Source organism: Salmo salar, chromosome ssa24, assembly GCF_905237065.1.
Source record: "Salmo salar chromosome ssa24, Ssal_v3.1, whole genome shotgun sequence".
Lineage (NCBI taxonomy): Eukaryota > Metazoa > Chordata > Actinopteri > Salmoniformes > Salmonidae > Salmo > Salmo salar.
In genome coordinates, this window is record NC_059465.1 from 23,061,555 (window position 1) to 23,074,913 (window position 13,359).

Consider the following 13,359-nt stretch of genomic DNA (forward strand, 5'->3'; position numbering starts at 1 on the left):
TATAGTAAACAGTAGCAGTCCCTCCCCCTTAACTGCTTATGCACATTTAAAAAGCCAAGTCAGAGACACCGTAAAGAGGTAGGAGGTTGGTCAGAACTACAGTTGTAGGAGCACACCACCACTACAAAGAACTACATGGTTGTTTAAGGTCATGTGTCTATGGGAGAGATGTTCAGCTCAGGGGAGGACGGGGCATCCCATCATGTGGTGACCACACTAACCAATGGAAGGAACCATCATGGGTCGTCGCTGTGGGGGGTTGCCGCCATGGACAGGCCTCCTCCCTGAATGGTCCAGCCGGTCGCCATGGGAGCATCCATGGGAAGGGGAGTTCCCTATAATCTTTAGAGGGCGAGAAAAACACAGCGTAAGTTAAAACAAGCTGCCTTTTACACTGCCTCTCTCACATAACAAACCAGCCATTCAAAAGGATCGCAAAACCATAAGAGCAAATGATATCACTTCCATTTGTCCTTAAGGAGGCAAAATAAGAGTAATAAATAAACCCATAAAATAAAGAGACCAAACAAACCAAAAAAACATCAACAGAACCAAAGTAAATCAACTCCAGACACCACAACAGGATCAGATGTTTAGCTAAAGACCATTTGTTTTTTGTTCTGCTCATGTCAGCTCCTTGATGAGAAGAGGGAGTGAGCGAGTAGAGGAAAGAGAATAGAATGGAAAAAGGCATAGTTAGCTGAGCACAACCATAATGGCTTCAGCCTGGGGCCCAAACCAGAGAAAGAGAGACTGAGGCCCAAAGGCTTCTCATCCAGTTAGTCATACAGGATATATGGGACAGAGATGGGGATCGAGCAATAAGATGACCACTGCTGTGTGTAGTATAGGAGGAGGAGAGGAGATTCTGTTGAAAAGATTATGGAAGAGCATGAAGAGGGGAGAGCATATTGTCTGCAGAGCACTAACATAATGTAGATGGATATACGACTATGAGAGACTACCCTCCATGTAGTCCTACTAGAAAAGGCTTTATCTGTCAAGGACTACAGCCTTTATGCACAATGAGAAGCAGGACATGCTGGAATAGAGGTCCCCCTGTGGAAGGCAGTGCAATCAGGGTAAAGTCAGAGGTGGGATAGGATGGGCAAGACGTCTGTCATAGCTGCATATCAAACCCACTGGCTGGTAGAGAGAGGGGGAAGGCGGAGCAGAATAGGGATAGCGCATCCCCATGCAAACTATAATGGTCGCGCTGCCATTTTGTTTAAAAAAGGAATCTTTCTCCTCAGACACATCAGAAACAAAAACTTTCTGAAATGGCCTTTAGATAATCAAAAAAGCTTCACTTAAAAACTCACTGGACGTTCTAAGAACGAGCAAACTACACACATGAAAAACTACAAATAAGAATCACCATGAACATGTACTAATAACTTGCCAGAATTTTGCACAAAACAAAAATGAATCAATGTAAAGGTGGGAGACCCATAGAGAGAAAAAACACCAAGAAAAAAGGTATGGTTTTACTGCTTGCTGATGGAATGTACAGCAGGTAAGAGTCTGAGTCACACACACCGGCGGCTGGTCCGAGACCCTGTTGAGCCTGTTCACATAGCTGGCCCTAAGGTCCCTTTGATAAGGCCTGTCCAGCTGGTGGAGCCTGCCCTCGCTCAGGGCTCCGTCCCTGGGGTAGCGTCTGGGGCTGTGCCCTGGTTCCCTCTCCCACTCCCGGCCTGGCCCGTAGTGCACCTCCCTGTTCCTCAGGTCAGACAGGTGGCCCGTCTTAGGGCTGTCACAGTGGTCCTCATCCATGCTGCACTGCCGTGTCAGCTGCCTCTTCCTGCCTGCAGCCAGGGCCTGTCGCTCTACCGGCCCCTCACAGTGGATGTAGTGGACAGGACCCCGCATGGGGCTGCCGTGGGGGTAACCCCGGTACCCCAAAGAGCCCTCCTCCTCACTGCCACAGTCCAGGCCGCTGTCAGGGCTCTTGGTGGTCTGGCGGCTGGGCCGGTTCAGGCTGCGCTCCTCGAAATTACAGCCATAGCGGGGAGAGGAATGCTGGCGCTGCAGCAGGCGACGGTGGTTCTTGCTGGGGGAGAGGTGGTTGTGCTGGTGGGGGTCCTGCTGGTAGATACGGGGGCTCCTGCGGTGCATGCAGGGGGTACCAGGCCTGCCTTCGTCGTCAAAGCGCAGGCGCTGATGATGATGACCCATCCCATCCACTCCGTCAGGCTCGTCCTCGGCCACCTCAGGGATGCTGTGGAGGCGTTTACTACGCAGGGACTTCTGTCTCACCACCTCCCTCTGTAGGTCCCAGCAGTCCCTCTCCTCCCCCAGGTCCTGACGCCTGTAATACGCCTGTACGACCAGGACGGGACAGCCACGGTGCGGAGTGCAGGGTGGATTGGTTTGGCATTTCAATTAAGAGTTTTGTTTAAAATTTAGTTTTTGAAGGTGTTAGAACAGGCAGGAAACAACACAGTGTGTGAATAAAAAATTAAATGGGAAAAAAGACAAAATAAGAACAGAATTAGTTATTTGTGGCAGAATGGCCAGATGTAAGGCATGCAGTGTCATTCCGTGAGCTGGGGGAAATAGCATGCTCTGAACGGGAATCTGTGGGACGAAAGCAAAGGGAGTAATAGACAGTCACACTGAGGATGGGTCTGGGACAGGATTTAGATAGCCAGGACAGATTAGAAAAGGGTGCAACAAATCTGCCAAGGGAGAAATACTCACAGATAAATGAAACAGGTGACAAACTCACAAAACATATAAGTGAATTAACTCATAAAGAAAAGACTTAAAACACATTGCACCAAGCATAGCCTGGGCAAGTGAATAAGACCTACAGTATATACATTAACCAAGAGGAATGCGGCAGAAAACTAAGCAAAGCACTTGCATAAGCAAAATAAGACATTTAAAAAGTGTCTCAGTCTGTTCTAACATTTTCAGACATGACCCGAGGGCTGTTCTTATGACAGATTTAGAGTTTCCATCAATAATGACTATAGACTGAATCTCAGCTGTGTTGCTTCTGATATTTGACCCTGATTGCATGCACTACTGCATAGGACACTCCATTTCCAGAGCATAGTAAAAAGACACAAATACATACAGAACATGAATGAGACATACTTATTGGTGACATGATGAGGTACTATGGAAAACATAGGCAAATGCAGCAGATCAATACACCTAAAAAGACAGTTCTGTTGAGTACCGTATAGTGTGAGGAATCACATCTTGCTTACTCTTATCAACTTGATAAGTTAAAAGTTTCACAAGTATTCTCACAGCATTGCATGACTGTAAACATGTTTCTTTGGAAATGACCTGGGGACCTTTCATATCAACACTCCCAATGAATACAGATGACAATTTAACTTCTTGTTTATAATCAACACAGTAAATATAACCTATGTTTCACTGCTAATAATAATGTCACCCAGGAGAACTTGTTACATAATGATTATTGACCACACATCCACATGTGCCCGTTGAACATACTCAATGGAGACAGGTCCACACATCCACAAAAGGTAACCATCATCAACATCCAGAAAATAACTCAAACACAAAAGGTACAACATGAGACGGACACAACCCAAAGTGAATTATTCCATTTAAGTAGCCTAAACTCACTTAAATGAGATTCCCATATGCATTCGATATGCCATGACCCTTCTAGCTGATGGTACAGTACATTTTAAAAGATCAATGTTTGGTCATTGACATATTCCTTTACAACACATTTTTAACAGAGTATTCATGAACAGTAAGTCTACTAATTATCCAGTTTTTACAAAATATAGACATTCTTAAACTGTATATTAAAATGCATATTGAGACAAAACAACATTCCATGTTTCTATCAATACCAAGCTCATTTTAAACATGATTGTTCACCTCTCCTTATACAGTCCATGCTGGGTGTGTATAGTACAGCCATTCAGATGGGTTAGTTAAGACGTGGATGATGAAGCTGATATGCAGTGTGTTGTTCAGCTCAGAACAGGATGGAGCACTCAGCAGGCAAAGCCACAGTGGGCCTGCATGTAGAGCCAGACAGTGAGAGAAGGCAGCCGGGGCCACAGTAGATAGGATGGCCCTCCCTCCCCAACCCCCCTCCCTACCTCCCCAACCCCCTCCCTACCCGCCTCCCCAACCCCCCTCCCTACCCGCCTCCCCAACCTCCCCTGGACCCCCACTAGATGAGGTATATGTGTGCTGTACCTTGAGAGTGTTGTGAGAGTTGATGCTGCGCCGACGGCCCTCCTCCAGCTGCATCTCAGAGTACAGGTCCTCCTCGTCCTCCTCCATGATGTCAGACAGGTCTGACCCGCGGCTGCTCTCCGTCTGGTACTCCTCACTGTGGCTGTAGTGGTGCTGGGAGACAGGGGGGAGGACCGGCTTTAACATGGAACCACAGGAACAACAAGCCTGTGTCTGACTGGCTGAACTAGGAGACGGGGGAGGACCAGCTTTAACATGGAACCACAGGAACAACAAGCCTGTATCTGACTGGCTGAACTAGGAGACAGGGGGGGAGTTTCAAACAGGTCAATATTCACAAGGCCGCAGGGCCAGATGGATTACCAGGACGTGTACTCAGAACATGCGCTGACCAACTGGCAAGTCTCTTCACTGACATTTTCAACCTGTCCCTGACCGAGTCTGTAATACCAACATGTTTCAAGCAGACCACCATAGTCCCTGTGCCCAAGAACACCAAGGTGACCTGCCTAAATGACACCGAATCGTAGCACTCACATCTGTAACCATAAAACGCTTTGAAAGGCTGGTCATGGCTCACATCAACACCATCATCCCAGAAACCCTAGACCCACTCCAATTCGCACACCACCCCAACAGATCCACAGATGATGCTATTTCTATTGCACTCCACACTGCCTTTTCCCACCTGGACAAAAGGAACACCTACGCAAGAATGCTGTTCATTGACTACAGCTTAGCGTTCAACATAATTCCCTCAAAGCTGATCTCCCCTTTCTGCAACTGGATCCTGGACTTCCTGACGGGCCGCCCCCAGGTGGTAAGGGTAGGCAACAACACATCTGCCACGCTGATCCTCAACACGGGGGCCCCTCAGGGGTGTGTACTTAGTCCCCTCCTGTAATCCCTGTACACCCACAACTGCGTGGCCAAGCACGATTCCAACACCATCATTAAGTTTGCCGATGACACAACGGTGGTAGGCCTGATCAGCGACAATAATGAGACAGTCTATAGGGAGGAGATCAGAGACCTGGCAGTGTGGTGCCAGGACAACAACCTCTCCCTCAACATGATCAAGACAAAGGAGCTGATCGTGGACTTCAGGAAAAGAAGGGCCGATCACGCCCCCATTCTCATATACGCGGCTGTAGTGGAGCAGGTTGAGAGCTTAAAGTTCCTTGGTGTCCACATCACCAACAAACTATCATGGTCCAAACACACCAAGACAGTCTTGAAGAGGATATGACAACACCTATTCCCCCTCAGGAGACTGAAAAGATTTGGCATGGGTCTTCAGATACTACCAAAAGTTCTACAGCTGCACCATTGAGAGCATTCTGACTGGTTGCATCACTGTCTGGTATGGCAACTGCTCGGCCTCTGACCGCAGGGCGCAACAGAGGGTAGTGCGTACGGCCCAGTACATCACTGTGGCCAACCTTCCTGCCATCCAGGAACTCTATACTAGTCGGAGTCAGAGAAAGGCCCTTCAAATTGCCAGACTCCAACCACCCTAGTCATAGATTGTTCTCTCTGATACCGCATGGCAAGTGGTAACGGAGCGCCAAGTCTAGGTCCAAAAGGCTTCTCATCAGCTTCTACCCCCAAGCTATAAGACTGCTGAAAAGCTAAGCAAATGACTACCCGGACAATTTGCATTGACCCCCCCCTTTTTTTACGCTGCTGCTACTCGCTGTTTAATATCTATGCATTGTCACTTTACCACTACCTACATGCACATATTACCTCAATTACCTCGACTAACCTGTTACCCTGCACATTGACTCAGTACCGGTACCCCCTGTATATTGCCTCGTTATTGTAATTTTTAAATGTTTTACTTTAGTTTATTTAGTAAATATTTTCTTAAAACTGCATTATTGGTTAAGGGCTTGTAAGTAAGCATTTCACGGTAAGGTCTCCACCTGTTGTATTCAGCACATGTGACAAATAAAATGTGATTTAATTTCATTTAACATGGAGTTACAGGTTACAATCATATATTTTTCTTCATTTTCCCAGAGCGATGATTGGAACAGAAACAAACTGTATTATTCTGTATTTAAGCTGTGACGTGGTGTTGTTATGTATTACCCGTACATGTCTCCCCAGTTCAGAGCCTCTGAGGAATTCATCCACAGAGGCCCCTCTCCTCCTGGTGTGGGGAGAGACATAACCATCCTCCTCCTCATCAGAGTTCACGCTCCGCTCACTGAAGATGTTCCTCTTCTCCATCTGACACAGGAAAACACAGACAAGCAAACCTTGTACATGTATATAGCTGCAGATGCATCACACTATCACAATGATACATGATATTAGTTCTCTATAGTATTGACTCAATAGTACCCTGAGAGTCTGAGGCACTTGGTACACAAATCAAACTCTGTTTGCGTTGTACCGTGTGTCATCATGTCATAAGTAAATCTGAAGTGGCTGCTTACCCGGTTGTTCTCAGCGAACACTCTCTGTGCAGCTTCCCTGGCCATGGCCTTGGCGATGGTGTTGGGGATGGGGGCTCCCTGAGGCTGGGGCAGGATCCTCTGAGGAGAGGGTGAACGACGCCCCTGGAAGTGGGGCGGCTCCAAAGTGTGTCCACGCATGGTAGGAGGGAGGGGCGAAGGGGAGCGCTCCCAGGGCGGGCCAGGCCGCGAGCCCGCCTCATACTCTTTGGTTTCTGACTCTCTGGCACTTACTAAATTGGGCTTAGACCTGGGGTAGGGCTGGTGTTGGGGCTGGGGGTGAGGGGGTGGGTGGTGCAGCGGCTGACCATGAGGCAGGGTGTGGGCCTGGGATCGAGGCAAAGGGTGGACCTGAGGTTGGGGGTGGGATGGGGGGTAGGTCTGGGGGTATGGCGGGTGTGTTTGTGTGTGTGGCTGATGGTGCTGGGGTTGAGGCATAGGATGGGGGTGTGCAGGGGAGCGGTGGTGGGGTGAGTGATGGGGAGGCCTCAGGATATTGTGCGGTATGGTGGCCACGGGGGAGTCCTGAGACTCTCCTTGTGCTGATAACGTCCTGACAATGACCTCCCTGGCCTCCAGACACTGGATCCTATTCAGCTCCACTGTCACATAGTCAGCTGTTGGGTACATCACCTCCGCTATCTGGACACACACAGGGACAGGAACAAGACACTTCAATTCACATGTCTTAAGTAACAAACCCAATATATTATTTCTGAATTTCAGGCAAAATGGGGCCTGGTAAACCTCTGTTTTCAAACCACTGCATTACATAAGGCCTACAGAAACCATGGACTGAACGTCACATCACCACTCTCCAGCAGACGGCGGTAGAGTGTTACACACAAATCACAGCATTGAGGGTTAGCTGTTACACCACACACTCACTGTCACAGCATTAAACATCAGGTTCTGCATAATACATCATTCTAATGCACCTTTTGTCCCTTTGTGCACACGGCATAGCCAATCACGTTGGCTCCGTTGGAGGTTCCAGTGGGGGTGAGGATGGGGGGTTTCCATCGCACCTGCAGAACCCCGGGGTTCTGGCCCAACTGGACCTGCACCTCCTGGGGAGGAAAGGGAGGACCTACGGAGGACAGCAGACACACAGGAGTGTAAGGATATAAACACAATACACTACAACATTTAGAAAACAATACACTATCAGCTGAACAGTTTGTATGTTCCTTCAAAGGAAAATAATGTCTTGACCTGATTCCATACAATACCAGAGAGGCACTCAGATAGTTCATGTTGCATTAGATTGTTTTATGCAATCAAAAATGTGTGTAATGAGGCAATAAGAAAACAGTATGATTTGTACTATATGTATGTCAGTGGAGGCTCCTCAGTGGAGGACGGGGAGGACCATCCTCCTCAGTGAATTTTATAAAAATAAAAATAGTGAAACATTCAAAAGTTATCCTTTTTAGATAAAACTATACTAAATACAGTGCATTCGGAAAGTATTCAGACCCCTTGACTTTTTCCACATTTTGTTACGTTACAGCCTTATTCGAAAATGTATTACATTCTTTTTTTCCCCTCATCAATCAACACACAATACCCCATAAAGATAAAGAGAAAACAGGTTTTTAGAAATGTTTGCAAAAATTACATAACTATTCAGACCCTTTACTATGAGACTCAAAATTGAGCTCAGGTGCATCCTATTTCCATTGATCATCCTTGAGAAGTTTCTACGACTTGATTGGAGTCCATCTGTGGTAAATTCAATTGATTGGACATGATTTGGAAAGGCACACACCTGTCTATATAATGGTCCCACAGTTGACAGTGCATGTCAGAGCAAAAACCGAGGTCGAATGAATTGTCCGTAGAGCTCCGAAACAGGATTGTGTCGAGGCACAGATCTGGTGAAGGGTATCAAAAAAATTCTGCAGCATTGAAGGTCCCCAAGAACACAGTGGCCTCCATCATCACTTGGAGTTTGCCAAAAGGCACCTAAAGGACTCTGAGACTTCTGGTCTGATTAAACCAAGATTGAACTCTTTGGCCTGAATGCCAGGCACCATCCCTACAGTGAAGCATGGTGGTGGCAGCATCATGCTGTGGGGATGTTTTTCAGCAGCAGGGACTGGGAGACTAGTCAGGATCGAGGGAAAGATGAAGAGGAAAGTACATAGAAATTCATGATGAAAACCTGCTCCAGAGCGTTCAGGACTTCAGACTGCAGCGAAGGTTCACCTTCCAAACAGGACAATGACCCAAAGCACACAGCCAAGACAACGCAGGAGGGGCTTCCGGACAAGTCTCTGAATGTCCTTGAGTGGCCCAGTCAGAGCCCGAACCCAATTTCACATCTTTGGAGAGACCTGAAAATAGAGATGCAGCAATGCTCCCCATGGTGTAGCCGGAGGACAGCTAGTTTCCGTCCTCCTCTGGGTACATTGACTTCAATACAAAACCTACGAGGCTTGTGGTTCTCACCCCCTTCTATAGACTTACACAGTAATTATGACCACATCCGGAGGACGTCCTCCAACCTATCAAAGCTCTTGTAGCATGAACTGACATGTTGTCCACTCAATCAAAGGATCAGAGAATGAATCTAGTACTGAAAGCATAAGCTAGCACCGCAGAGCATACAATGTGGTGAGTAGCTGACTCAGATAGAGAAAGACCATAGTTGAATAGTTTTGAACAAATTCATTTCTTCAAAAATGAAGGAGAAGCAAGAGAGAGAAGGAGAGAGAGAGCTATATTTCGTTGTATTTTCTTTTCACTTTCACTTACTTAGCTAGCGAATGCAGCTCGCTAGTTTAGCCTAGTCAAACACCTGGCTCAAACAGAGAGGGATGCTGTGTTAGCTAGCTGGCTATGGCTATCCAACACAAACTCTTCTAAGTCAAGGTAAGCTTTCGGTTTAATTTATTTATTGCCACCGGGGCCCGCCGGTGTAACTGCTAAACTGCTTGCTAACTGTACCCTGTACAACATGATTGTAGCGGGTTTACTAATATGTTAGTTCTAGTAGCTATCTTGACTATGACTTTAGCTAATATGGTGACAATGTAGGCTGTGTGTAGCGGTTAGCAGGTATGATATGAAGGTTTTTGCTTGGAAAGGTTTTTTCGCCTGGCCACAGACAGCTGATGTGTTGTACACTATAGTCCACAAGCGAAGGGAAAAGGTGAGAGGAGGAGAGTGCGTAGATGCAAGGAATTATACAACGATCAAAGGGATCATGCTGTTTGTATGTGGATGCAATGAAAGTTAACCGTGTTTGCGTGGGATCAGGATACATTCTGCCGATTCTGTTGAAAAATGTTTCTTAAATGGAAGTAAATGGAACGAAACGGGGATAAACATACCTGAATTTGTCCAATAGAAAATCTCATTTGCAACTGTTGGACTAACAATTACACCCTAGATCAGCTAGACGCAGGCAAGCGTGTGCAAGGCGGTATTGAATGTGTCAATGTCTGTTACCTTGATTACTCAAATTTCTCTCGACCTGTGCAACTACGCTGTAACCTTTAATTCATAGGCTAGGTTGTAGCAACCTCAACCCATCCTCCCCCACCTTAATTGGGGAGGATGGGCTTGTACAGTATGTATGTATGTATGTATGTATGTATGTATGTATGTATGTATGTATGTATGTATGTATGTATGTATGTATGTATGTATGTATGTATGTATGTATGTATGTATGTATGTATGTATGTATGTATGTATGTATGTATGTATGTATGTATGGCCCGGGTATCCTGGAAGGATATTGACCTCATCCCGTCAGTAGAGGATGCCTGGTCGTTCTTTAAAAGTAATTTCCTCACCATCTTAAATAAGCATGCCCCTTTCAAAAATGTAGAACTAAGAACAGATATAGCCCTTGGTTCACTCCAGACCTGACTGCCCTTGACCAACACGAAAACATCCTGTGGCGGACTGCACTAGCATCGAATAGCAGCGATATGTAACTTTTTAGGGAAGTCAGGAACCAAAACACGCAGTCAGTTAGGAAAGCAAAAGGCTAGCTTTTTCAAACAGAAATTTGCATCCTGTAACTCCAAAAGTTTTTGGGACACTGTAAAGTCCATGGAGAATTGGAGCACCTCCTCCCAGCTGCCCACTGCACTGAGGCTAGGAAACACTGTCACCACCGATACATCCACGAAAATCTAGAATTTCAATGGCTACCCCAACCCCAGCCAACTGCTCTGCATCCCCTGCAGTTACTTGCCCTGCAGCTATTTGCCCAAGCCTCCCCAGCTTCTCCTTCACCCAAATCCAGATAGCAGATGTTCTGAAAGAGCGACGAGTATGAAGCGAGGGCCAGCCAATGAGAGCGTACAGGTCACAGTGGTGGGTTGTATTTGGGGCTTTGGTGATGCACTGTGATAGACTGCATCCAGTTTATTGATTAGGGTATTGGAGGCTATTTTGTAAATGACACCGCCGAAGTCGAGGATCGGTAGGATGGTCAGTTTTACGAGGGTATGTTTGGCAGCATGAGTGAAGGATGCTTTGTTGCGAAATAGGAAGCCAATTCTAGATTTAACTTTGGATTGGAGATGTTTAACGTGAGTCTGGAAGGAGAGCATACAGTCTAACCAGACACCTAGGTATTTGTAGTTGTCCACATATTCTAAGTCAGAACCGTCCAGAGTAGTGATGCTGGACGGGTGGGCAGGTGCAGGCAGCAATCGGTTGAAGAGCATGCATTTAGTTTTACTTGTATTTAAGAGCAGTTGGAGGCCACGGAAGGAGAGTTGTATGGCATTGAAGCTCGTCTGGAGGGTTGTTAACACAGTGTCCAAAGAAGGGCCAGAAGTATACAGAATGGTGTCGTCTGCGTAGAGGTGGATCAGAGACTCACCAGCAGCAAGAGCGACATCATTGATGTATACAGAGAAAAGAGTTGGCCCAAGAATTGAACCCTGTGGCACCTCCATAGAGACTACCAGAGGCCCGGACAACAGGCCATCCGATTTGACACATTGAACTCTATCAGAGAAGTAGTTGGTGAACCAGGCAAGGCAATCATTTGAGAAACCAAGGCTATTGAGTCTGCCGATGAGGATGTGGTGATTGACAGAGTCGAAAGCCTTGGCCAGGTCAATGAATACGGCAGCACAGTATTGTTTCTTATCGATGGCGGTTACGATATCGTTTAGGACCTTGAGTGTGGCTGAGGTGCACCCATGACCAGCTCTGAAACCAGATTGCATAGCGGAGAAGGTGCGGTGGGATTCGAAATGGTCGGTAATCTGTTTGTTGACTTGGCTTTCGAAGACCTTAGAATGGCAGGGAAGGATAGATATAGGTCTGTAGCAGTTTGGGTCAAGAGTGTTCCCTCCTTTGAAGAGGGGGATGACAGCAGCTGCTTTCCAATCTTTGGGAATCTCAGACGACATGAAAGAGAGGCTGAACAGGCTAGTAATAGGGGTTGCAACAATTTCGGCAGATAATTTTAGAAAGAAAGGGTCCAGATTGTCTAGCCCGGCTGATTTGTAGGGGTCCAGATTTTGCAGCTCTTTCAGAACATCAGCTGACTGGATTTGGGAGAAGGAGAAATGGGGAAGGCTTGGGCGAGTAGCTGTGGGGGGTGCAGTGCTGTTGACCGCGGTAGGGGTAGCCAGGTGGAAAGCATGGCCAGCCCTAGAAAAATGCTTATTGAAATTCTCAATTATAGTGGATTTATCAGAGGTGACAGAGTTTCCTATCCTCAGTGCAGTGGGCAGCTGGGAGGAGGTGTTCTTATTCTCCATGGACTTTACAGTGTCCCAGAACTTTTTTCAGTCTGTGAGGCAGGAAGCAAATTTCTGCTTGAAAAAGCTAGCCTTGGCTTTTCTAACTGCCTGTGTATATTGGTTTCTAACTTCCCTGAAAAGTTGCATATCACGTGGGCTGTTCGATGCTAATGCAGAACGCCACAGGATGTTTTTGTTATGTTTAAGGACAGTCAGATCTGGAGAGAACCAAGGGCTATATCTGTTCCTGGTTCAACATTTCTTGAATGGGGCATGCTTATTTAAGATGGTGAGGAAGGCATTTGAAAAAAAGCCTCTACTGACGGGATGAGGTCAATATCCTTCCAGGATACCCGGGCCAGGTCGATTAGAAAGGCTTGCTCGCTGAAATGTTTCAGGGAGCGTTTGACAGTGATGAGTGGAGGTCGTTTGACCGCTGACCCATTACGGATGCAGGCAATGAGGCAGTGATCGCTGAGATCTTGGTTGAAAGCAAGCAGAGGTGTATTTAGAGGGCAAGTTGGTTAGGATGATATCTATGAAGGTGCCCGTGTTTACGGCTTTGGGGTGGTACCTTGTAGGTTCATTGATAATTTGTGTGAGATTGAGGGCATCAAGCTTAGATTGTAGGATGGCTGGGGTGCTAAGCATGTCCCAGTTTAGGTCACCTAGCAGCACGAGCTCTGAAGATAGATGGGGGGCAATCAGTTCACATATGGTGTCCATAGCACAGCTGGGGGCAGAGGGTGGTCTATAGCAGGCGGCAACGTTGAGAGACTTGTTTTTAGAGAGATGGATTTTTAAAAGTCGAAGTTCAAATTGTTTGGGTACAGACCTGGATAGTAGGATAGAACTCTGCAGGCTATCTCTGCAGTAGATTGCAACACGGCCTTTGGCCGTTCTATCTTGTCTAAAAATGTTGAAGTTAGGGATGAAGATTTCAGAGTTTTTGGTGGACTTCCTAAGCC

At 46.7% G+C, this 13,359-nt stretch overlaps 1 protein-coding gene across 10 annotated transcripts in view; it reads right to left on the minus strand.

Annotated features, from left to right (window-relative positions):
- rimbp2b (RIMS binding protein 2b) overlaps positions 1 to 13,359 on the minus strand; it is a 141,741-nt gene that overhangs the window by 11,117 nt on the left and 117,265 nt on the right. For 7 of the 10 annotated variants that reach the window (XR_006761750.1, XM_045706804.1, XM_045706803.1 and 4 more), the window contains 5 exons: positions 7,607 to 7,758; positions 6,651 to 7,310; positions 6,301 to 6,441; positions 4,204 to 4,356; positions 222 to 342 (listed from right to left, as the gene is read on the minus strand). Coding sequence is in view for 9 of the 10 variants with exons in the window: in XM_045706804.1 (XP_045562760.1) it covers positions 222 to 342; positions 4,204 to 4,356; positions 6,301 to 6,441; positions 6,651 to 7,310; positions 7,607 to 7,758 (1,227 nt within the window). In the remaining variant the exon portion in view is untranslated. The remainder of the gene's footprint in view (positions 1 to 221; positions 343 to 4,203; positions 4,357 to 6,300; positions 6,442 to 6,650; positions 7,311 to 7,606; positions 7,759 to 13,359) is intronic. The other 3 variants (XM_045706809.1, XM_045706808.1, XM_045706802.1) reach the window with 1 other exon arrangement.